This window comes from Colius striatus, chromosome 4, assembly GCF_028858725.1.
Source record: "Colius striatus isolate bColStr4 chromosome 4, bColStr4.1.hap1, whole genome shotgun sequence".
NCBI lineage: Eukaryota > Metazoa > Chordata > Aves > Coliiformes > Coliidae > Colius > Colius striatus.
The window spans coordinates 94,937,312-94,964,142 of NC_084762.1; the positions used below are offsets into that span (position 1 = coordinate 94,937,312).

The 26,831-nt window shown below is 42.5% G+C and overlaps 1 protein-coding gene across 13 annotated transcripts in view; it reads right to left on the minus strand.

Moving 5' to 3' along the window:
• The window catches only part of TSNARE1 (t-SNARE domain containing 1), a 511,254-nt gene that overhangs the window by 302,108 nt on the left and 182,315 nt on the right, over nt 1-26,831 (minus strand). For all 13 annotated transcript variants that reach the window (XM_061995192.1, XM_061995197.1, XM_061995196.1 and 10 more), the window contains 2 exons: nt 25,240-25,317; nt 18,072-18,141 (listed from right to left, as the gene is read on the minus strand). In XM_061995192.1, coding sequence (XP_061851176.1) covers nt 18,072-18,141; nt 25,240-25,317 — 148 coding nt within the window. The remainder of the gene's footprint in view (nt 1-18,071; nt 18,142-25,239; nt 25,318-26,831) is intronic.

A 26,831-nucleotide genomic window follows, 5' to 3' on the forward strand; every position in this document is an offset into this window, starting at 1 on the left:
GGTAAATAAACCTCAAGGAATAAACACAAGTGATGCCCAATACAAGTGCTCACCATCTGCTGACCAAGCAATCTGCCCCTCCCCACCACCTTGCCCAGTTTATATACTGAGCATATCTTAAGGTGTGGCACATGCTTTTGGTTAGTTGGAGTCAGCTCTCCTGGCCATGCTCCATCCCAGCTTCTTGTGCATCTCCTTATTGGCAGAACATGGAAAACTGACAGGTTGTTGACTTACAATGAGCACTCCTTAAAACCAACTAGAACATCAGTGTGTTATCAACATTATTCTCACACTTAATCCAAACCACAGCCCTGCATCAGCTACAGCTATCAGATATTCTGGTCAGTACACCATTGTCCATCTCCTGCTTTCTCTTCTCCCTCCACACTTCCTCCCCTCTCTCTACCTAGTCACATAGTTTAAATGACCTAAATATAAACAGAGCACAGAATAATCAAGTTCAAGCGTTGTAACCACAAGTACAGACTGAGGTTTATAGCCCATCTTTCCTTCATCACTATGCCAGACTGAGGGTATATCTAAATCCAGCTAACACAGAGAAAAGAGAACAGGCAGGATGAGGGGAATCCCAGCATGAAAAAAGTGTAATTTTCTGTTTCCCTTTGACATATTTATTTTTAGTGGGAATCATTTGACATTTATCAGATATGCAGAAACGATGAGCATTGCCTCCACTCCAGTTTCCAGACTTAATTAAGCAATGCAGGTCCTCCAGATTTTCTTTGTTCTGCTGCTTTTTGTTCAGTGATAAATCCATGTGCAATATTTCTCACACCCACTGAAGAGTTTTTGACAACAAAGGAAGCGATAGAAGGCTTTTGGGTTGCTTGTGCCACATATTGAATAGCAAGTGCCGTTTGTTTCTTGACCTCAGAGTTAATGAATCACCTTGGAAAAAGGGGGCTACACTCCAGATTTGTCAACAGCATTACACTTTTGAACAACTCTAATGCTTGGTTCTCACAAGACATTTCTAATTAGCAGGTCACAGAGAGTCATTCATTCCCTATTTAAACATAAGCTCCCAAATCTGAAAGGACTAGATGTAACACAGTGTAATTTATTATAGTGACCTTAAGTCTTAACAGAGCCTCAAAAGGAGCCTCAACCCTGTTTTCTGGGATAATCTTGGTTACTGTACTTTGCCTGCTAGCTACGAACAAACAGTTCACATGCTTTTTATTAGTCACACCATCATTTGTTGTTTCTGCTTGTTGGTCTGACTAGAAAGGTAGTCAGAGAATATGATTCTGCCATTAGTTAAAAAGGCACAGGCTTTGGCCTGACCTCACAGTGCAGGGTCTTAAGGACTTGTCTGAGCTTGTCTTGACCTGAGCTCATCTGAGCTTATTTTAGCTGCAATAACAATTGTCTAGACAATTGCAAACGTCCACATTTGTTCCACTTTAGCGTCATTTTATAAGTAGCTGTTCTGTCTATGACTCTAAAGTAAATCAAGATATGGAGGAATGCAAACATGAGACCATACCAGACATCCTAGTCTGTAGGAACAATTCATCATGGTTCATCAGTGGTGATGACATCAGCACTAGCTTGTGAACCAGGTAAAGTCAACTTTAGACAGACAAAAGACAACATCAAACCTGAATGACTGGGAACCAACAAGGCAAAAGTACAAGTAACAACAATTAGAACTGTATTAGTAATGATTTTTTTCTGTACTAATTAGCTATTTTGGACAATCAGACTATTAAAACATCAACTAGCAACAAAACCATAGCTCCTTTTTGCCTCAGTAAGGCTTGGGGGACTAACAAAATGCAGAATATGGAGGTGTTGGAAGGTTGGGGTCACTAGACAGATTGATGGGCTTGATATATTCTGCTACATCCTTCAGTCCCTGGACTATTGCTTTAGTGTTGACCTGAGAGACACAGTCCTGTTTCTTAAGTGAAATACTGATTCTGATAGTGACCAAAATACCTCACAGCAATCTTTCTCATTCTTCTTGCTACTACAACTGCTTCTAGCACAGCTGCTGTCCCGGTGAAATAAGCAGTGTAGGAGTTTTACAAGCCTTATTTTGATATTCAAAGGACTGCTGACTAAAAATGTAATAAATACCAGGAGCTTGGACATCAGCACAATGAAAGCAGGGTAAAGATAAATTTAGGTATGTGCCAAAACCAAATGCTCAGGCTGTGATGAATTATTTTAGGCCTGGAATTCGACTTGCAATAGTTCACCCAGAAACTGTGGCTTTAGCCAAGGACTCAAGTCAAAGACCAAATTGAAGCCTGGCTACTTCACCAGGCTGAAGGGTAGACCCAATTCATTTTTATGGAACGTTTGTTGCCATGTTACTATATAATTTATCTCAAGTGAAATGTTCTTTGGTGTTTGGGGTGTTTTTTTCAATACACATTTACACAATAAACTCTCTGTCAACAAGAGTTTTTTATCTGAGAGCCATGATGGGGGCAGAGACAACTGAAAGGGACTGGAGCCATAGAGGCTTTTTGCTGCACACATTTTCAAATTAGTCAGGTTATTTACCAAAGCAAACAAACAAACAAAGTTCCCAAATAAACAAGGAAATAAATGGCAGCAGGCCTTTTTAGCATGTTTAAATCAGGCATCCCCTAATTACCACATTAAGGAGTGCTGCACACCCACCACGCACATCACTGCTGGAGTGTGTAGCAACACACAATGAACATCCTCCTGTAGCATTTCTAACCAAGAAACATCTGACACAGCAGGGCAAAAGAGGCTCTTAGTTAACTTACAATAATATTACTGAAAGCACAGTCTTGCCAGAAAGTAAAAAGCTCAAATCTGGGGCTGGGGAATGAGGACAGTCTCCCTTTACCCATGCCTTCCCGTTTTCCCCTTACAAAGGGGCTTGGACAGTGAATGGCTAAAGCAGGATAAACTATTTTACCAATATCTTTACAAAAAGGGAAACTTCAAGATCATCTAAAAGCTTAAAGATGGAATTAGTGTCGGTGCCATGTGCTTTGTTAGAGGATGAGGGTCATAGGGGCTCCTCTGTTTCTCTCCTTGAAAACTCAAGGGCAAGAAGGTGGTGGGTAGTGAATTTGGGATTCACTAAACTGTCAGGTTAAGAGATTTCAGAGAAGAGCTGCTTTACTTCCCTTCTGTACCATAGGGGTACAAACCATTTCTTTTCCTTAACACATCTCCCCTGAATAAAACGGGGATTGGGATGGGCTGGAGGCCAGTCTGCAGGATTGGTAGGTAATCAGAAAGTATTGCATATGTTCTGTTTGTTTGTTTGTCCTTATTCTCACCAACCTAGATTTCAAAAGTCAGAGTTAAATGCTCTATGGTACCCACAGCTCACACCCTACAGCCACGTGTTGACAGCATGAAACTAAAGAAGGGGAAATGACTAAAAAAAGGATTAAAAATAACCTGTTCATTGTGGTTTTTTCCCCTTTATTGAGTAATCACAGCTGTGGCAAGTAAATTGGATTAAAAACTACCTCAGTCCTGAAAAAAACCACCGAACAAACCCACAAAAACACCCCTAACCCACAGCTAAAGGAAAACACAGCTCACTACAAACAGTGCACATCCTTCCCAAGCCTTTAGACACTTATATACTGATCACCATCCCTTTAAATACACAACAATCTCATATATACAAATGGTTAAACACAAGACAATCCCTGGCTGAAGAGACACCTACCTATATGCATATGCTATGACCAGATCTTAAAGCTTTAGTTAAATGAACCATTTATAAAACTAGTCATTAGTGCTCAGTGGGAACCAACTAACCTATGTGTGAAATCAGCTTTTAATTAAGAAAGCCATAAGAGGTGATTTTATTAAATCTTTGAGCCAGAAAACTATCAAAAAGGCTGCACAAGGATATAAATGATAAGGCAGGTTGATCAGAGCACAGATGTGTTACTCCATCCACCAAGGTGGAAGGCATGGGGGTATAAAAGCTATGCAGTCAAATTTGCCTAAGGCAAGAAAGGGGGCAATTTTCCTTAAGCCAACCAAAGAGGGTGTGAAGAAGAGCATGAAAAAAGCAAATGTGAATGCTTATGGGTGCATATGAGAGGATGGAGTCAGCTTTCTGTATTTTATCTGACTTTATTATGTGTAGCATTCTTTTGAAGTCAATCCTGCTCTTCATCTCACCCGGAGTTTGTGTTTTCTAGGCATCTTTGCAACTTTACAATCATCTTACACCGTGCCAAGGGTAGTTTAAAATGTAACACGAGGTTCTCTGCTAAGGTTATTTATTTTACCTGGATGCTCTGAAGAGTGTTTTGTTCTTTCTTAGGCAATCTTTGATTCCAGCTAGAAACTCTATTCCTCCATGAAAACAGGAGGCGATGAGGAAAACAGTGAGCCGTTCTCACGCTCGTCATAAATCTCTCCTCTCTCACAATAAACAGTCCATCATGTTCCTGCTCCCCCTCATGCTGATGATTTTCCCACTCTACAAATGCCAGATTTAATGCCTCCTTCAGCTCCTACTCCCTTCTTTGTGCCTCCATCCGCACCATCATTTATGAATAAAATGCTGCCTGTATCATCATTTATTAAGCCACCACATTTTCTCGATAGGTCCAACAGCTCACACTAATGTTAATAAGGCACTGTCTGTACAGAGAAACCTTAGAGAGGAATGTCACATCAGAAACCGTGGGGTCTCTCATGGGAGACTCAAGTGAAGTCTCATTTCTAGGGTAATAGTCACATATAAGGCACTACGGAGCTGGTGAGTTTGCCTGCTCGTAACTCCTTCTCTTTCACATTCTCTTCCTGACTCTATAAGTGCTCCTGCTCATGTGTTAATCAACATGCAAAAGCAGCAGATTTGACCATGACCCAGCAAGGTCTGCTTCTGGTGAACTGTTCACAGCATCCCGCATTACACAACAGAAGAACCAACTCTTTGGATCATGTCTTTGTTCTCATTGCTCCTTTTGTTAACCCTAATCAGCACTGAAAAAATCCTTAATGCCTTAGGAGAAGCAAGAAGTTAGGGCTGAGACAACAAAGATAAGTCTTGAGCTTGAGAATTACCCCAAAAACTCCTTTTTTTAACATAGTTCAAGCCAAATTTCTCCCGAGCAGCAAAACTCTAAGCAGAAGAGCTACACTCCATGCAATTACAAGGCAACGTGATTGCTCAGGGGTACTTGTCATTCGCCTCGAGTCCTGCAAAATACCAAGGGAAAGGACCAGAGAGCCAGGCCACCAAGGTGCACTTTTTCAGTAACACTACCCATCTGCACAGGAATAATCTTTTGCTGAGCAGGCACAGCAGCTCATGCATAAACCAGATCTTCCCAGCACTCCCTGTCTCACAGCCCCCGCTGAACACCATGAGAGAAGCAGGTGCATTTATGGTTTTATGTATATTATTTGGATGGGTAGATTAGAGAAGTTGTTCTGACCAGTCTAGGGAAAATGTGTTTTCTCTGAAAAGGAAATCTGGACAAATGCAATAAAAGATGCTCTGGCTTTCTAAGAGCTACACAATGATCTAGCAGTTGGATTAAGGAATATCTTCACAAGCAAATATATATGTGTTTTACAGGATATAAACATCACTGACAAGCACAAGTATCTCTTCTTCCCTCTTTACCCATCATCTTGCCAGTTGACAAGTGTGGGAAGAATACTGTACATACTCATTTCATTTCTGAGCAACCACCAAAATAAAAAGAGGGTCAGTACTCTTCAATGAGAGAAGATGCCAATACTAAACTACTCAGTATTTAATGAATTTTACACATTTGAAAGGGAAGAGGAAGTATATAACTCTGACTGTTCATCCTATGTAACATAAGCTGATCTGTAATCTTATTCTCATATATGTTACCTCTATGTTGCAAAACAGAGCAGGATGAAACCTTCTCCATGGCAGCAGAGAGTATTGTGGCAGGATCAGACACTGCAACTGCTCCTTTGGCTTCAAGACTGTGTCCCTTAAATGACAGCTACTGAATGGGAAGTTAAATAAATGAAAGTCCTAGCTTTTTTGTCATTTCATCTCATCTCCTTCCACGTCACAATTCACGTGTGTGTCTGGCAGATACTCCTCATGCCACCGACACAGCAAAATGATTATCATACATAGCTAATCAAGTGGTTTGCATATCTAGCTAAGGATGTCTACACAGTGTACACAGGCATACATATATATATACATACATAGATACACTTTCATACATAATTTATCTGTGGTTATACACTAGGAAAAGAATTAAGTGCTAAAATAATGCTTGTTGGTTACACTGCTTGAGCAGAAAGAAAGTGAGCCCCTGTGGATGCACGATAATTAGGACAAAATATAGCTGACATTTCCTTGGCTGTGACTAATGAGCACTAACCAGCATATATGACGTGCAACGGCCACAGCAGTATGAGTGTGACTTGGATTACTGGGCGGCAACATCATACCCTGTCTCCCTAATTCCTCTGTCTCAGTATGCAAGTGGGCTTAAGTTTGGGAAGAGATGTGATCCAAAAGCCCACAGTTGTCTATAAAGAGGAACCCACAGGAAGAAGGGATGTGCTGTAGACAGAATCATAGAATGGTAGGTTTGGAAGGGACCTTTAGAGATCATCTAGTCCAACCCCGCTGCAGGAGCAGATCCACCTAGATCAGGTCACATAGGAACATATCCAGGTGGGTCTTGAAGAGATATGTTATAGGAAATGGGTACTTTTAGCCATGACTTTTGCCTAGCTTCAATTCTCAAAGCTGGGATCAGTTCCTGGCACTAAGCTGTCCCAGGTGCCAGTCCCCAAGTAAAATGACCTGGAGACATGAAAACACATGGCACATATTGCCTTACATCTCATGGCTTCTACCCCAGCAATGAGCCATGTGACATTTCCTACAAGGCAAAGTGGAGAAAAACACAGTGAGTCCCGATGCCTATCACCTCCACCCAAAGCATTCATTCACCTTTTATTTTGCCAGAGTGGACAAAAGCATCCTAACTCCTCTCAGAGTCTGTGTGCCTGCTGTGGGATTCATGTTGGGTGATCCACGGCCAGCCTGATGCTCAAAACCCTTTGTAGTGCCATGAGCCAAACACTTGCCCTGACAGCATCAGCAGTAAATTGTAGAGATCAGCTTCCCTTCAGTCCTGTTGTCAATCCAGTTGTCAAATGTTTTGGTTTTTAGACAAAGCCAGGCAGCTCTGGAAGCACATGCAGAACTGACAGCTTTTAGAAGAGGGACAGAGAACTTCTGGAGTGAGTCCAGCACAGGACCACCCAGGTGATCAGGGGACTGGAACATCTTTCATATGAGGAAAGGCTGCGGGAACTGGGGCTGTTTAGTTTGTAAAAGAGGAGACTGAGGGGTGATCTAGATCTGCTTCTGCTGGGGGGTTGGACTAGATGATCTCTAAAGGTCCCTTCCAACCCCCACCATTCTATGACTCTATGATCTTCCAAGTTTTCTTCTCTTTTCTATTTTATTTCCTTCTGACCCCTTTTTCCCCTCCCTCATCTTCCTCCCCTGTGCATAAAACCACTATGGCATGTAAAATGCAACAGGCAGCAATGCCCTTGCCAAAAAACAGATGCTTCTTTAATTGTCCACCTCTCAGGCATAAGTGGTTGAAAGAAGACACAAGTATAATAGACTGCAGCACACATGGCAAGGGAGAAAGTTTTCCTTGGCTGCTGTGAGAGGGAAAAAAACCTTCCCTCTAGCAGCCCTAGAAATGCAATAATGAAGCTGGACCCACTCAAATTCAGCGCTATCATGGTATGGTCCTGCAAAGCAGAACCCTTTACCCTGTGACTTTCTCTGTTCATAGCTTTTTAGCAGCATGGTCACTCAGGCAAAGCCAAGAAAATAACATATGGAGCTTTGGGACAGTTGGCCTCTTGGTAAAGGAGCATCTGGGTAAAACACACAGGTGTCTATTCACCTACTTAAAACTAACATTTCCTGTCCTGTTTCATTCATGTCTACACAGGAGAGAAAAGGCTATTCCGTCTTTCTGGTAATGTCCTCATTGCTGGAAACCTTTTCTCTATTTGTCCCAGTCAAACTTAGATTTCACAAGTATGCCAAGACCCAGCTCTGTGTGAAGTCATCTTCAATAAAGAAGATTAATAACCAGAATGTTGGTTAAAAAGGATAATTTGGGTTTGTTTTTTTTCCTTTAAAGTGGCTTCTTTTTAATTAAACTTGCTTTGCCATTATTTGACTGAACCTTTCATACAAGACTGCTTCCCAACTTTGTGATTAATTCACTGTAAAAATTCACAAGGCTTATTTTGTCCATCTGCAGAATGCAGAAATAAAACTAGGACCTAGATTTCCAGCATTTCTACTGAGGCTTTTCAAATGCCTGTTGCTATAGTACTGTGAAATCTTTGTACAAATGAGTCTGAAATATTATCAGCATTCCAAGAGGTAATTACAAAAGGAAAAGGAAAAGAGAATTAACTCTTTTTTTTCTTTCCTGTGTCCTTTAAAACCTTTAAACCTAGATTTGTAATTGAAGTGCAAACTGACCTTTATAAACTGTACAGCAGCAGTGAAATATATTATTCTCTCGAGCTTGGGGGAATTTGCCATGCTTGGCAATTCAATAATCTTACTTTCTTTCATTTATATTCTTCAGACAAGTGACAGAGCTGGATTTTCCCTCTACTCCAGATGCAAATGAAGCAGGAGAAGCTGAGGAGCTTTATCAATACTATGATCTAAATCTCCTGTCAACTTGCTGCTGTAACCTGCTTTTTGGCAAATCCCTCAGCTGTTTTGCCTACCTTCTCCAACATCTCAGCAGCTAATACTAACCCATATTAAATCCCATTTGCAATCTGCTAGCTCAGACTGTTAAATGGTCGCTGTACAGAAACGATCCATCGGCACCAGCTGAACCACCTGAGATGATTTTGTCTCTAACCCTGCCTTATAATAACACAACTGTGATCATGTGCAGTACCATAAACACACAGTAAAAATGTCAGGCATCAGACTTTGTTACTGGGTAATTATACTGAAAGGAAACAAATGCACTTAGAGCTTCATGTGAGGAAAACACTGCAATCCTGTACACAAGCATGAAGCCCTCAAAGCATCAGTTTTACAAACCTCTTGGGGGTTGAACTAGATGATCTCTAAAGGTCTCTTCCAATTCCTACCATTCTAGGATTCTATTATTCCCTTTCATTTCTTGGGAGTCCATCCACAGACAATAGTTTTAAGAGTACCCAGTCCAAATTAGCACCACTCTCTACCAATACAACCCCAACTTCTCCTGCTTCGTCTGAGTTTGCACTTTCATAGAATCATTTAGGTTGGAAAAGACTTTTACAAAAATATTGAGTCCAATACATAGCCCTGCCATGTCCATCACTAAAACATAGAATCATAGAATGGTGGGGGTTGGAAGGGACCTTTAGAGATCATCCAGTCCAACCCCCCTGCAGAAGCAGGATCACCTAGATCAGGTCGCATAGGAACGTGTCCAAGTGAGTCTTGAAGACCTCCAAGGAAGGAGCCTCCACAACCCCTCTGGGCAGCCTGTGCCAGGGCTCCCTCATCTCACAGTGTTATAGTTTTTTCTTATGTTTAAGTGGAACTGTTTGTTTTCCAGCTTCATCCCATCATCCCTTGTCCTGTTACTATCTACTATAGAAAAAAGGGATGTCCCAACCTCTTGACACCCACAAATGGCATCCATATGTCCCTCAGCATCACATCTACAGGTCTTTCTAATACCTCCAGGGATGTTGACTCCATTTCCCTAGGAAACCTGTTCCCATGATTGACAACCCTTTTGAGGAAGAATTTTGTCCTCATGCCCAATCTAAACCTCCCCTGGTGCCACTTGAGTCTGGTTTTTTTCTTGTCCCATCTCTCAATACTTGGGAAGTAGTTGAGGAGAGCAGTAAGGTCTCCCCTCAACCTCTTTTTCTCTAGACTCCCTCAGCTGCTCCTCACAGCACTTGTGCTTCAAACCCTTCTCCAGCTCTAGTGCCTGTCTCTGGACATGCTCCAGCCCCTCAGTGTCCCTCTGGGAGTGAGGGGACCAAACCTGGAGGCCTCCCCTCCATAGGGCCAGGTTCACCTGAATAAGTCACACCAATTCACCTCCCTCCATTCTACAGGCAGCATCATTTGTGTTGATCAAACTTACAGCAACCTGTATCACTCCTTCCCATTTATATCTTTTGCTTTGCCACCTCAATTAGCTTCCTCTGAAGTCCTGCATAAAATCATGCTCAAAAAGGCATTTGGGAGTTGCATTTTGGAGTAAGGGTGTTGTAAGCTTACCAGACTGCATAGATCATGTAAGTACTATTTTGAGGCAGACCCAAGATTTTTCACTTTGCATCTCTTGGAATTTTGCACCAGAAACAAAAGCTGCTGCTCCTCCCCTCCCTATGTTTGCATTTCTCCTCCATGCCAGCTTTTGCCTCCAGCCACCATCACTTCTCAAATAAACAGATTTCTCCATTTTTCACCCAAAAGGAAAGAGATCATCTTTTAACATCATCTAAAAGGATGTTAGACAACACTTTGGTGCACAAGTTACCATTTCCTGCTGCTTAAGAGAAAGAAAAGGAGGAATACAGTTGAAAAAATCCCCACCCATTCAATGCTCTACCTTTTGAACACTTCAATAAGTTTACTTTCTTTGTCTGCACCTTTTGTAATGTGATTGTTGCCATGGGACTAAGTGGCACAGCACTCGTGGTGTTCAAACACTCAAACTTTACTGAACTATTTACTGTTGCAAAGTGCAGGGGTAAGGACAGGAGTGTCACATGTACAGTCTTAATCTTCTGGACTTATTTAGTATATTAATATTAACAAAACAACTTTTAAAAGAGGATCAAAATTCCTCCTCAGCTAGTTTAACCCCTAAAGGGGTTAAAGAAGATGTACTGGGGAACTAAGATTTCTTCTCCCCCCACCACTATCTTAAATTTAGAAAGAAAAACCCCATTATGTGACTTTGCAATCGTAGAAAGAAGCATGACATTACTTGTTCATTATTCTGCAAGACTGAACAACAAGGCTGAATGCATGAAGATCACAGGATGAGAACAGGCAAGCTCTCCATGTACAAATTGCATCTGTGTTTTGTGAGTAGAGAGACAATATAAGGAGACAGCGATAAAATAATGTCCTGGGAAACATGTGTAATCCCCTTGAGGTTTAACTTCCTTTAAAATAAAACATGCATGTTTGCCAAATGACCTTCAGCTTTGTTATTCAAAAGGAGGTTGTGATGGTTGATTAGAAGCATTTTCTGGACAAAATCTGAATTCCAAAAGCTGTGGCATTACTAGCAGCCACTCAACGCTGTATTAAAGTCATCACTTCTTTAAAGCAGCCTCCCTTCTCTTTGCTTTTCTTTTCATCTGGCATTATCCAATTCTCCTCTTTCAAGCCATTTTCCCATAAAGCATCCTCACCTGGCTTATCTAGTTCCTCTTCACTCAAGGTAAGGAAATGGGTTTAAACCCAACCCCCTATGAGATTTCCTTCTGCTTCCCAATTGGTGCCCTATGGAAGCGTTATTCACCAAAAAAACCCATCTTGTTATTCAATTAAAACATCCAATGAGCCCAGAGATTTGATTAACCCCTGGTGGCACCTTCTGCAATGGAGAGATGGATGGGGGACTCTGTTTTATTATGGTTCTGAATGATCACAATGCAAAAGGGATCATTCATTGGAGCAGTGCAGTGAACAAATACAGTGATGCTGGCCAGCCAGAGTGACTTCTCCAGCAAGCAATGGCTCAGCAGATCCTCGCAGTCTTCTCTAAGACTGGGCTCTGCTTTTTTTCTTCTTTCTTTCTTTGCCCCCCTCAAACCCAGCAAAACTTCCAGAGGATGCTAATTGCTTCCACAGATAGCCTGCAGAAACACGACTGAATGGATCAGACAAAGCCACAGGTCACAACAAACGTCATTCTTGTTGACGGGATCATTGCTCCTGGCTTTATGGCCTGGGTAAGACTCAGGGAATTAAATGAGACCTTAAACAAAGCCAATAGAAGCATTCCAATGAATATTAGCATGTTTGGATTAGCATGTCAGACCCCTGAAGGACTCCATGGCAGAATGGATGGTCAGCCCTGACAACTCCTCACCCATATACATGAATGATTTAACAAACTTCATCCCACGGGTCCCTCTGGTTGATCAATACAAACTGCATCACTGAATGTGTAACTATAGACATAAAAACTTACCATAAACACACAGCCATCCTGTCCCCCCTCCAGGAATCTTTTATTTTGGGCTAAAATAAAACTTTAACAAAACTTGTACTTACAAATCCAGAGGCAAGGCACTCCAATCAGGAACTCAAGACATTAGATAAACTTTCTGCCCCTTGGATATTTTGACCCAAATCAAAAGAATTCTTTGCCCTGTGCAGGCCATGGTAACAAAATGTGAGTTTGTCTTTTCACTACCTCCAACTCTGTGGGAGGAAAGAGGTAAAAGACTGGAGGTTGGTTTGTTTATTGAGGTGAGGGAGGATGAATTCTGCTCTGTTGATTCAAAACGCCTTTCTTTAACATAGTCAAATAACACATTTCATTTCTAACACATGAGAACAGCAAAGGAAGTAAACCCAAAATTAAAAAGCTAGCATTTTGGCTAATAATAGGAGGGGAGATCTGCACAGTTTTCAATTATTAAGCTCAAAAAGGCATCTGATAAACCAGTAAAAATATTAATGATGGTGGCCCACGAGGTGGAAAGGAAGGGAGCAGTTAATTCTGTGTATTTATCCCTCCTGCTGTCACCCATAAACCAAAAACTAAAATAGCATCAGTGTGAGTTTAGCATTTCCCAAATAAACATCTTAGAATGAATTTATGAAGAAAACTCAAGCATGATAGTATTTCTGCATGCAGGAACATCCAGCTACGCTTCTGCTGGTGTAAAATGTTCTTGCTGCAGAGTCCTCACTGGGGGATGTGGTTGGCTTCCAAAATGGGAGCCTTGTCCACTTTTCACCTGAGGCACTGAATCAAAAAGAGTGCATGGGGTGGGGAGAAGGCTTCTCTTTACAATATCTAGTCACTGGCAGAAGGCAACAGTCATCTCTCCGTTAAACTGCATCGGTGCCTTGAATGGCATAAAGACTGCGAGATGTTACTGCAGACCCTGTGCCCTTGGAGCGAATGTGCAATGTCCTCATCTTGTGATAACCAACTTCTCCTGGGCCTCACCTTCCCTTGAAGGTGTTACAGCCATGGTGTTTAACCAGCTGGACCTAAAGCTGCTGGGCAACAATGCAAACTGCAGATGGGAACAAGGGTTTGTGGGAAGGCTGGGGCTCCCATGCCACTCAGTTTTCAACTGTAGAGACACCAGTAATGAGCAGGCTCCCATGGCCTTGTTTCCTTGACCCATCATAACACCAAGGAGTGATCAAAAACTGCAATCTGAGACATGAAAGAGTGAAATAATTACATAAGAAGCAGTGGCAGCAAGAGAACTTCAAGAGGAGACAGTTGGTTATCCCCCAGATGCCTTCTTTCCTCATCCCTATGCTTGCATCTCCTGGAGCATCCACCACTTGCCACAAATAACTAATCACTGCTCCATCACTTTGTGGCTTAAAACTAGTTCCCAAGGCTATCTTGATGTGCAAAGATGCTATTGTTTTAGCCAAGGTTTCTGGCCATCTCAAAGCTCTGGTAAAGGCAATTTGGGAGGAAAACACTGAAAAGAAAACCTCATCTGACAGAGTGATTTGTAGTGACCATTATAAACTGTTCAAGCATGCCAAGGGATACTCCAAGGACCTCTCTGAGCAGTGAAGATGGTCAAAAGCAGATGAATTCATCATCATTGGAGAGTTCTGCAGTTCATCACCAGCTTTTGCAATTTATCACAGAGATGTCACATATCTGGAGCTCGGGGATTCTTAAGGGTGAGCTCTGCCACATCAATACAGTTATTAACGCAGCAAGTGGATTAGACAGTTACATGCAAATGTTGCAATGTGGCAAACCCGTTTTTAACTGCCAAAACCTAGAAAGTCGGGGGCTTTTTCATGTCAGAAATTGATGCCAGCAGCGATAAAAGGAGGATAGATAAAGTTAATCCATCCTCTCTGAGTCGAACGGGGAAGGTATTACTTTGAAGGGTTTAACATATTAACAGAATCAAAACGACATTTCCAAACATTTATGGAAATGTAGGGTTTTTTTTTTTCCCCCTTCAAAGCTTATACAAGCAGTATAACAAAACCAGCTATAATGCCATTAAATCCTACCCTCAATTAAACATGCTGACACTTAAAAGCTTCTGTCTGATTTACTTAATAAAACAGCAAAATCTTCTCTCGGTAAATTACGACTTTAAACTATCTTTCTGCTGTGAATGGATCTGCATTCCAGGGGAATTAAAACCTTTTTAACAGAAGCTTTTTAAGCAAAAACAAATATTAAAATAAAGTTAAGCTATTCCTCCAACTTCCCAAACATAAAGGTGGGATAGGAGAGGAAAAAGGAAACAATATGCATAAATGATAAAATGAACTGAGGGGGGGAAAAAAAAGCCTTTATTGTTTTAAGTCTGTTCAGAAAAGCTGAGAGGAATGGATTCATTCACCTTCCCATCAGGTTGGTGAGGCTCCCAGGCAGGAGGACAATGATTCAGCCTCCCCAGAGCACACACAGTGGAAGCTGGGTATATTCAAAGGTAATCTCAGTCCAGCTAAAGGCACAAATGACCCCACAACTCACAGAAAAACAGTCCAGGGTTATGAGGGGAGCATTTCCCTTGTGATGAAAGGCTGGGGGAGCTGGGGCTCTGTAGCTTGGAGAAGAGGAGACTGAGGGGTGACCTCATTCATGTTACAAATCCATCAAGGGTGGGTGTGAGGATGCTGGAGCCAGGCTGTGCTCAGGGATGGCCAATGATAGGACAAGGGGCAATGGGTACAGAAAGGAATGACTCTGGACTCCAGACTGTGTTTTCAGATGGTCAAAGGCATCCTTCACCCTTTATCTGTTGAGTCAGTAATGAACAAACAAGGGCAAGACTGACAGAGGGGAGCATATCATGCTCCTCAGAGAACATTGCCTGGGTTGCAGGGATGCTTTCATTTCCAGCCTCTTTTTTGAGGGTGTTGGGAGACTGATTATTCTTGTGAGTGGATATGTGTAGAGACTGTTTTACAGTGTCTCTTGGAGTCAGTGCTTTACTTTGGCTTTTTAGGGGAGTTTTTTTGGTCTAAAATGAAAACCTCGTTACTTTCAGTGCCTAACATTGGAGAATCCACTCATCTCACAGCCTCTGGCTAAGGAAGCTGATAATTACCATAGGAGCTTGGATTATTAAACCAAAAGTCAGGGGGAAAAACCCAAAACAAGAAGCCAAAATAAATAAATAATCAGTACTTAACAAGGTGTTTGTAGCCAAGTATTACTGATGGAAGGTTTCAGCATTGCCTACTGGCTTTAGCTCCTCATGCCAGCTCCATGCATCCTTTTCCCCTTTGCTCCCATCCCCTTCCCAATTAATTGAGGGTCAATCGCATTCGTCAGACTCCATCCAGAGCTTCTCATTTATGTTTCACTTGCCAAGACTTCCAGCTCCAAGCATGTAGCAAACAAATATTTGTGCTGGCTCTGGGAAGAGCTTTGGCCAAGATTATTCACTGTTGAGTCTCAAATACACCCTACTCACACATCAGCAGTCAAGTCTGCCTTGCTGACTAGAGCTGGCACTCCATTTGGGATGAACTCTCCCAGATTCATTTGCCACAGATGCAGTACTTATTCTGAATGACTCAGCTATCAAAGGGAGACAAACTGTTTCAGAGAGAGGAAAAGCCCAATTTGACAGTAAAAATCCTGCCCTTGTCATTGTCTTTATAAGTCTTGTGCACAAAAAGCAGAAAGGCTGCAGGAATTTGGGGAGGAGTCAGACAACTTTGGGTTTGTTTCTGTTTTAGCAGGAACCTGCAGCCAGGTAAGCAAATACTTTCACAGTTTATGGACTATAATGTGGTATGAGCACTATTCACCATGAATCCCTACTTGCCAAATACTCTACCTCTCCTCAGCTGCTCAACAGTCTCATTTTAGGCAGAGTGACAGTCACCCAGTTAGCACGAAAGCAGAAAGGGAGGCATTTTCACTACTTACCCACCAACACTATCATTTCCCTCATAGGCAAGGCTGTAAACTTACCAGATGTTCACACATTGTTCCCCAACCATCTTCCAAGTTAGAGGATGTTCAAGGAGAGACATGCATCAGCTTTTGAAGGAGAGGGGGCAAGTGGCAAAGAAGGAAGATTAAGCCATGATTTGCAGCTGGGGAAGCAGCAAACACTGCCCTAAAGGTCTCACCTGAAGAGCTGACCCTCAGCTTCTTCCTGAAGCTGGAGATATATGCAGCACTGCCAGTTCTTGTGATTCATGGCATGCTGCTTTTTGCTGGTGCAGCTCTCACAAGAGACAGGTAAAGATGCTTGCAGAGCATTCAAGGCTACTTGTAAGCGTCTGGCAATGAAATAGGGGGCGATGTGAAGGACACATTAGTGTTAGGACAGGAGGAAAGAATGGGAGGATTGAAAGGAACACAGCTGCTTCCTAGTCCTCCTCATCTTGGCACCCTGAAATGGTTTGGTCTGGAGATGTAATGAGCCAAATGGGAGAAATCAGTAGAGACCTCCTGCTAGAGCTTAGGCAGAGGGGATGAACCAGGAGGGTGGAAGGAGCCAGCTGGAGGAATTCTGGGGCTTACAAAAAGGGCAGGGAAGCACAGTTAAAATAAAAATAAGCTGCATTTAGCTACTTGGACAATTAATGATAATTCTGAGATCAAAAATAATTCCTGCAATTAGTACATTATGCATCTATTTATGTAACTGCTCAGGAAAGAAGGAAATCATCTAGCAATGTTTTTTCAAGTGCTCTGAAGAGTCAAGGAATTGATTCTTAAATGAAAAAAGAATAGTCTAGGAGTGCAAGCACAATAGTTACTCTGCATGACAGAAAGGCTTTCCTGGGTTAAGGATCTCCAGCAGTTACCAAGGTGGTTTATGCTAGAAATAATTTTGTACATGTAAACATCCTCCCTGATTGCATTGGTCTCCACAGACTCACTGTTTTACTAACATCCTCTCCAGTCTCCTAAATTTAGTTCCAAATCTTCTATTATTACTATTCCTATTTTTAATCCTCAAGTTTGCAAAACAGAGTCTATGTGAATTAGGGCAGATCTGATGAAAGCAACGGGTTGGGGAGAGAAGGAAAGAGACTGTGCAAACCACCCTGAGAGTTTCTATTGCATGGAGGAGGTCAGTCAAGTCCATCAGGCAAATTACAGTGCATAAAGCCAGTATAATGAAATAGAAACCAAATTCTCCCCTTTGTTCACAGCTGAATCTCAACAGGAACTGCAGTCATTTGCATGAAATCAGAGCCACATCCTAAGCACTTGATTTTTTTTTTGCATGCAAGCTGCATTAGAGGAAGCAGCTTTAATAAATTGTGCTACATTTGGCAAAGCCATTTTAATTCTCTAATTAGCATGCGTACAATGAAAACTAACTGTGCGTGTTTGTGTACACACACATCCAGAAGAGAGAGTTTAATGAACTGTATCCACTGCAAGTGAAGCCAAAGTTTCCTTTTCTCCTCAAAGGCAGGCAGGTTTCAACACCACAACACACTTTTCCACCCATAAAACATCTTCTTGCTTTTTTTCTCTTGCGTCTTTGGCAAAGAGAGAGGAGGGAAACTCCTGCTCTGGCTTGGCTTGGAAGATAAACCAAAAACCCCAACAACAAAAACACTGAATAACAAAAACTAACAACACACACACAACCATAGAAAACCTTCTCTCACTGTGTCATCACTTTGTGTTATCTACCTACCTTTCTCTGCCACCTGAAACCAGCACAAGCAAAGCTTGAGGCAATCAATATGTGTTCTACCATCGTTAATCACAGATAGAAAGGGAAAACATGAGGTAAGCCTGACAAAAAAAAAGTGTCCAGCTGTGAAAAAGGAACAGCAGGAAGAGTGAAGACAGATGAGAAGAAATTCAAAACTAACTCACAGTCCATCCCGCAGCTCTTCAGTATCATTTGAGGTCCCCAGAGATCGAAGGCTTCTTTCCAGAGAGGTCACTGTCAACAGCAGAGAAAGAAAAGATGAAGAAATACAGTTTGTCAGAGGAAAAACTGGGGAAGGAGGGGAGAGAGGGAAAACTGAGGGACTGTGTCCCATGGGAAGGACCACACAGTGTAGCAGTGAGAAGTGTGAGGAGGCCTCTCCCTGAGAAGAAGCACCAGCAAAGTCCATCTGTAATGAACTGACCACAACCCCCATCCCCTGCACTGCTGGAGGGAAGGAAGGGGAGTCCTGGGCAGAGGGAGGGGTAGGGGGAGGTGTTTTAAGATTCAGTTTTCTCATCTCCCTGTTCTATAGTTTATTAATAAATCAAACCTTCTTCTCCTCAAGTTGAGTCTGTTTTGCCCGTGACACTAATTGCTGAGTGATCTCTCTGTCCTTATCTCGACTCACAAGCCTCTCGTTATATTTCCCTCTCCTCTTTCCAGTTTAGGAAAGGGAAGTGATAGAATAACTTGGTGGGCATCTGGCTCCCAGCCAGGGCTAAACCACCACATATATTTTGCCTCAGATAAAATAAAGTGCTCCACTGTGATCATCTCCTCTGTTTGAGACAGAGAACTTCATGGGCTTTTCCATCAGGAGAGGAAAATACAGTAAGAGCAACTGGAAGCTGGAAACATGGTTTGATTTGCAATACACAGTAACTTCAGATTTAAGAAACATATATATGTGTGTGTGTCTATAAAAAGCTGCAGTTCTATCTAGGAGTACTGTTTCCTTTTAACACCCTTGAATGTTCACTGTCTCACATTCATTCTGATTAACAGCAGGTCACTACTTTGGGACTTGATGTTTCGAGCACGCAACACTTCAAGATCTTCCACAATGAAAGATGCTAAAGAAATTGCATTCTTGATATTTACATGTGGGATTTTCTCAGGATGCTTCCAGTTGTAAAAACTCATAACCCATTGTCACGCTTCAGTATTTAAGGAAGGAGAAAAGAACAGATTAGAAACATGGCTCAATTATTTCCATAGAAATTTAAGAAATCCTCTCTTTTAATGCCTCTGCAGATTGGGACTTGGCCTGTAACTTTGAACAAGTCACCTAATTACTGCTCCACTGACAGACAAAATTCTTCTCTTCTCTTCTCTTCTCTTCTCTTCTCTTCTCTTCTCTTCTCTTCTCTTCTCTTCTCTTCTCTTCTCTTCTCTTCTCTTCTCTTCTCTTCTCTTCTCTTCTCTTCTCTCCTCTCCTCTCCTCTCCTCTCCTCTCCTCTCTTCTCCTCTCTCTTTTTAGTATAAAATATAACTCAAATGCCTGGACAACAGGAATGTTCAAAACAAACTTGAATACCACTGTAAATTTCCACTTCATTTGCCACATCTCAATAACAGATTTTAGTGCAGAGGTTGGTGATTCGGCAAGATAAAGCCTCAAGGAATTGTCTGTAACTGAGATAATAATTATTATCCTTTGCTGGATGCACAATGTTTTAAAGAATAAATTGAAAGTGTTCATTAATAACCATTTGCTTCCTTAGGAGAAAAGCAGTGGTCCTGCAGAGATCTCACAGATACTATAATTCCCTCTCTTTCCCCCACTTCCACAATCCTAACAAACTGCTCTCTTTAATCTATATACTGTCCCTTTCAAAGACAAAATCTTTCATCATCTAAAGATACTTCTAGGCCCATCTGCCCTTCAGGATAAAGCAGAGTGTGGTCCTTGGAGAACAGACAAGTCAAGGTAGAGAAAGCATTTCTGTGGGTACCGAATTCCTAAGAACGTGTTAATGCCATGTGTGCAACTCCAGAAGTGAAACCAGCAGCTACAGCACTCAGGCACCTTGCTAATCAAGTTGCAAAATCAGAACAATTCAAAGTGAAAGCTAATCTGCCTGCAAATGGAGATGAAGCTGATGGAAGACAGAGCTGATATGCAGGCAATTCCCTGCAAAAGCAGTCCAGATCTTTGCTACTCCCTGCCTTGGAGAAGATCAGAGTAGGAAGCAGTTTTCCTGTTTCAAGACTTCACATACACAGCATTTTACACTGAGGGAAACCCAAGGGCTTTCACATTAGTTAAATGTTTTGGAAAACACACATAAAGGCAAAAGAATCAGAGATAGGAGTGTGAGAGAGGAGGAAAGCACTCTTTGGGTGAGAAAATGCCTCAGGTTTAAGTCCTTATCCCAACGTTTTATCTAATATTCTAATTCAAGTGTAATATTTGCACACTTACATAAAGGTCAGTTATCCCAAAAGGACAAGATGCACACTCTGGAACAGCTGAAAGTTGGCATTTGATATGGCTCTTACCTGGGAAATAGCATGACTGAGACTCCAACTCGAGATCTCAGGGACAATGTGCTATTTGGGGGTAATTCTGACTTGCCTTGACCAAGAAGCACTCTATCAAAACCTATATAGTTCCTGTGTTGGATGTGGGAAATCCCTCTCACTTTATCAGTTCTGACCATGAAAGTGGTAACTTAACCAAAGGAGCAACACATCAAGCTGTGCTGCAGAGATGTTGTGAAGCCAGAGTTAAAACAGTCATCTTTAAAGGTCTTGTACACTGAATTTTTCAAAGGCATACACTAGTTCTCTAGGATGAGGCTCCCTCAGAAGAGATCACTGCTGTTGGAGCTGCACCAGTTTACATAAACTGAGAGTTTGGCACCAGTTGTCTCTGCTGTTGCAATCCTTAAAATCAACTGGGGATAAGAAACCATCCAGAGATGGCAATGGAGACTTTATCACACCTGGGGGATGTTGAAAAATCCTTTGCTCAGCCTCTCAGATGAAGGTAATGGGATTGCACAGGGCACCAACCTGTCACAGTGAGTCATTAATGAGCAAGTAACAGGAAGCAGAGAGGGAAGAGACCCATTAAAGCACTCAGGTTCTCCATCTGTCCAGAACAAGCCTGATTCCTCCAGTTTAACCTTCACTGATCAACCCTCTAGACAAGATGTACCAAGCCAACTCCTTTTATGAGTGTTATTTATTTTACTTATTTGTAAGGCATTTACTGAGAGGCAGCTAAAAGCTGTACACTGAAACAGCCTTAATCAAAAGAAGTAGAAAAAAAAGCCACCACTAAGACAAATTGAGTCAATATTTGAGATTCTTTTTGTCTTTTTTCTCCCCCCTGAAACAAACAAACAAATGACTAAACAAAAACTGCCACAAAATTGTGTAAGTCAAAGCACTATCAGTTGACCTTCCCTATGCTCCAGACAGACACCTCCCAAAGAATTAGAGGAAGAGAACAGATGGGAGGAGTAGGAAAAAGCTCCTTCTGCTCCTTCACTCCTCTGTAAGAGATGGGATTAAATAAAAAGTCTGTAAGCTCATGATCTGGCACGAGAGTGATCCAGTAGCACATAAACAGAACCAACTGTCCTGGCTAAGAACCTTGCTCAATGCATGAGGAAGGCTTCCATTTTCATAGCAGCAAAAAAAGGAGCAGAAGGCATTTATAGGTGAGGACAGCTAAGATCAGCTCAGAGCTGTAAAGATCCCACTTGGTCAGGAGTCAAGTCCTGATCTGCCCAAGAAGGATTTAAATCACCTCAAAGACTCAGACTGTGAAAAGAGTAAGGAGAGTAAAAAAGGGACAAAGCATCCAGTGTTTATTACTTCTGTAGTGTTACTCAATAAAAATCAATGGTGCTTTAAAACCCCAGCACAAAGTTGACTTCTTGTTTCATTAAAAATAGTCATTCTCCAGAGAAAGAAAAAATACAGGCAAGACTGCCCACAAGCTGACACTTTGGGACTCTAAACAACAGAGGAATAGCATGGGGAGCTCATAACATCTTTAGCATCCTGGGAGGGAGAAGAACACTTCAGTTGCATGGATTGGTCTACAAATGCAATGGGGAATGTGGAAAACCCAAAAGAGGCTGGGGCAAAACAGGAAAAGAGGAGCTGTGACTGGATTTATGGAACTCTGTAGGATGTTCAATGCACCATGCCCAGCACGAGAGGAGTACAAACCATCATCTGGTGAGCATCTGCAATGCAGACGCTCGTTCCTTGCTCAGGTGCTTGCGTGGTGGTACACAAACAACAGCACTGACTTTTGCTACATGCTCTGAGATGGAGCTTGCTGGGTTTCCTGAAGAGACCATATGGTACAGCTGTATAGGACAGAAGGGATGGTGGGCATGCTTTCTTGTTTTATAACCCTGCAAAGTTCTTTACCTAGCGTGGATTAGCTCTGCAAAATCTTGGCAGTACACTCAGCATCCCTCTCCTGAAAAGCTGCACTCACTCTTGTGGAAAAGGCTATGAAGAAGTCACACACAAACTGAATGAAACTGAGTTTAGCAGGCCAAAAATAATATGGGTGGTGAACAGAGTAACAACCGTAGAGTATCTTATGGGCATTTCTTCAACCTAAAAGCACTTTAAAAAGCATTATAAATTCATAGATTCATAGATTTGAAAGGCCAGAGAGAGCAATTCTGATTATCCAATCTGATTTTCTACCATCAAATTTTGTCCCATCACTCCTACATCAAGACCTTAGACTGTAGCTGGGCTAAAGTACCTTACAAAAAAGACATTGGAATCCTGATTTAAAGGCTCAAAGCAATGTGAAATCCATCACATCCCCTCCATAAGCACTTCTAATGGCCACTTATCCTCATACAGAAAGATTGAATTTGTCTAGCTTTGACTCCTATCTCCTGATCTCGTTATGTGCAAGAATGTTAGATTAATGAGCCCTATGTTATCTATTTGATGTCTGTCTTCCCAGAGAGGTACTTACACACCATGATCAAGTCTTCTTAGAAGTCTCAAACAGAAGTTTGGATAGCATGTATTTTAAGGACTGATTTGCAGATTTCAAACAGTTGTCACAGCTCTTCTCTGTACCCTCCCCAATTTTGCAAGGCAGTTTTAAGTATAGATGCTATCATTACCTGCTTCACTAAACACAAGCAACTCTTACCAGAAAGCACATCGTCACACACTCTACACCATCTCAAGAGAAGAAACAAAGAGCATCACAAGTTGCTCGAAATCTAAAGGAATGTATTCATGCAATTCAAACAAAGAATTTTGACACTGTCTCCCATCACATCCTCATCAGAAAGCTCAGGCAGTGTGGCTGGGATGAGTGGGCAGTGAGGTGGATGGAGAGCTGCTGAGTGACAGAGCCCAGAGGGGGGTGATCAATGGCACAGAGTCGAGTTGGAGGCCTGTGGCCAGTGGAGTTCCACAGGGATGGGTTCTGGGGCCAGTCTTGGTCAACATCTTCATCAACCACCTGGGTGAGGGCACAGAGGGACCTCAGTGAGTTCCCTGCTGGCACCAAACTGGGAGCACTGGCTGATTCCCAGAGGCTGAGCTGCCAGTCAGCAGGGTCAGAATTATTAGTGCTTGAGAAACCAAGATTTATGCTACTCATAGAATCACAGCATGGTGGGGGTTGGAAGGGACCTTTAGAGCTCATCCAGTCCAACTCCCCTGAAGAAGCAGCTCCCACCTAGATCAGGTCACAAAGGAACATGTCCAGGTCGGTCTGGAAGCCCTCCAAGGAAGGAGCCTCCACACCCTCCCTGGGCAGCCTGGGCCAGGGCTCCCTCACTCAAACACTCCAACACTTTCTCCTTATGTTTCAATGCAACTGTTTGTGTTCCAGCTTCAGCCCATCACCCCTTGTCCTGTTGCTGGATAGCATCAAAAAAAGTGCTGCCCCAACCTCCTGACACCCACCAGGGAGATATTTGTCACTATTAATGAGCTCCCCCCTCAGTCTCCTCTTCTCCAGACTAAACAGCCCCAGGTCCCACAGCCTTTCCTTGTAAGGAAGATGCTCCAGTTCCCTGATTGTTTTGGCAGCCCTGCACTGGCCTCTCTCCAGCACTTCCCTGTCCCTCTTGAGCTGAGGAGCCCAGAACTGGATACAGGACTCCAGATGAGGCCTCAGCAGGGCAGAGCAGAGGGGGAACAGAACCTCCCTTGACCTGCTGCTCACACTCTTCTTTATGCATCCCAAGATGCCATTGGCCTTCTTGGTAATTACAGAGAAGAACATGATTCCTGTTAATTCATGTTTAACTTGTGATTGACCTGTTCTCCCAGATCTTTTCTTCACAATGTCTTTGCAGACATCCAGCACCCATGGTGTCCTGTTCTATAGGGTTATTCCATTCCAAGGCACAATGGAAAATGTGGATAATTATTTTCCTTCTAATTTTACAGCAAGCTGGCCACTTGGATAACTTTGTGGAGCCTACTCAGAGCTTACATTACTTCCCATCCTTCCAGCAAGGATTCCTTGCTACAAGGATTGAGACCTTACTCTTGGGACATATGGGGGAATAAATTACAGAAATAAAGAGGCTTTAAAATCCTTCCTTTATACCAAGACCAGCCCCACTCTGCTAAGCAACCCCCATAGATACAGACCAGACCAGACAGAGAAGCTGTCTGGGGATTCAGAAGCAATGTCAATGTCCACTGTGAAATCAGCACCCTGTAATTTTATACCCTTGCCTGACTCCAGTGTGCTTTCATACTGGGATACCATGATATTAACTACCACTCTGTAATGTTAGTTTACATCTGTTTGCAAAATACATCCCTCCAGCCCAATCCCAATAATGAGTCAGAGTCTGTCTCCAAAGGAGGGAAACACTCTGCATCTCTAGGGTCCAGCAAGACTCGAGTGGGAAGAGCATCTCTGCTCTAACTGCAGAGTGAAGAAAAACAGGAGAGTTTTGGTGTTGGTGTTTTTATAAGGGAGATAAATGTTTTGCAAGCTCATATGACAGGCTCTGAACACAGAAGTGCTGCAACACATTAGAAAATGAGTCTGGCTTGTTTCACCTTTCTGTGCTGTAACTCTATTGTAACAGATGACACAATTAAAAATAGAAAAGGATGTGGTCTCAGCAAGGATTGGAATATATCTGTGCCTGTTTAATGGAACATATGGTGGAATATTTTTACATCTTATAAAGAACTGTGTATTGGACATGTGCTGTTGCTCGTGAGATGTAGCAGCAGAAATGCTGCATTAATATTTGCTCTCTGACAACAGGAGCTGCCAAGCATCATGTACACGCACACAAGTCATCAGCAGGACAGCACACAATTGACTAGGAAACCTTTCATTATACGCACCATTGGAGTTAATTCTGAAGACATTGGCTGAAGTCTCCTGAAAAAGTTCCTGTAGTTCACTGGGATCAATCTGGGTGGCTGTGAAGACAAAAAAAGGGAGATGATATATTAATACTGGAGACCACTGACCACTTTGAAAGGGGCTCACATTCAAGATCACAGAATCACTGGAAGGGACCTCAAAAGCTCATCCAGTGCAACCCCACTGCCAGAGCAGGAACACCTAGAGTAGGTCACACAGGAACTTGTCCAAGTCCTTTGAAGAAGGATGCAGGTTCCTCTTCACTGTAGAAATTTAGCCCAAGTATGTGCTTTGATGTTATTTTACACAGTGTCTGATCATGCAGCTTGCACTGGATGAGGAAATACCTGTACCAGCACACAGGGTTGGAAAGGACTTCTAAAGGTCATCTAGTCCTCTCCTCTGCTCAAGTAGATCCACCTAGATCAGGTCACACAAGAACGTGTCTAGGTGGGTTTGGAAATCTCCCAAGAAGGAGCCTCCCCACCCTCCCTGGGCAGCCTGTACAAGGGCTCCCTCACTCTTAGAGCAAAGAAAATTTTCCTTAAGTTTAAGTGGAACTTTTTGTGTTCCAGCCTCTTCCCATCACCCCTTGTCCTGTCACTGGACACTACAGAAAAAAGTGTTGCCTCATCCTCTTGACAAACACCTTTAAAATACTTGCAAGTATTAATGAGGTCCCCCCTCAGTCTCCCCCTCTCCAGGCTGAACAGTCCCAGATCTCACAACCTTTCCTCATAAGAGAGATGCTCCCATCCCTTGACCATCAGGACAGCAAAGATCCCACTGCAAAATGTCACACAAGGCCCAGTGGATTGAGATAGTGTTTGTAGGAATTATTAACAGTAAATACTTTTTGCTCATTTAGCTCAGAATATCGTTAATATATAAGGAAATCTCAGAGTAACAAATGCATGAGAAACTGTAAGCATAACAGCATGGTTAACTGTGGCTTTTCAGAGCAGGAGTGCACACAAGCAGGTCCTGTCTCAGAAAAGGGGAGGAAACAGTGAACAGAGTGAATCAGAGATTTAGGGGCAGGAGGGAAATGGGAGTGCAGATGGGACCCTCACACATTAATCTTCCAGCCCCCAAGACAGGCTCTCCTTCCTATTTCTTCCTCATAGCCCAACTGCAAGGTCCAGAGAATCAGTGCCAGGAACTGCTCGTGCTGTTGCCCAGATGACTTCTCTCAGCTCCATTCCCACGGTCTCACTTTGGCCAAGGATCTGCCCTATAAGGAATACTGAAATGAAGATTTGAATGTTTGGGATGTTCAGGTTTGGTGGTGTTTAGGTTTGGTGGTGGGGGGGTTGTGTTAGCTTCATTTGCCAGCTTTAAATCCCCTGCAACTATCCCCAGCTCCTCCGCAGCTTCATTATCCTGGAGAAGTGATGTGAGGTCAGACTGGGCTATGTTACAGAGAAAGGACACATTGTTTAAATGAGCTTTGAATGGGTGTTTGGTTTTAGATTGATAATAGCCACCAGAGAAACACTCATTTATACCTATGTCTTTGGTTACAGCTCTATGGCAGCAGTTTCACAGCAGATTTTCGTGTGGTTTTAAC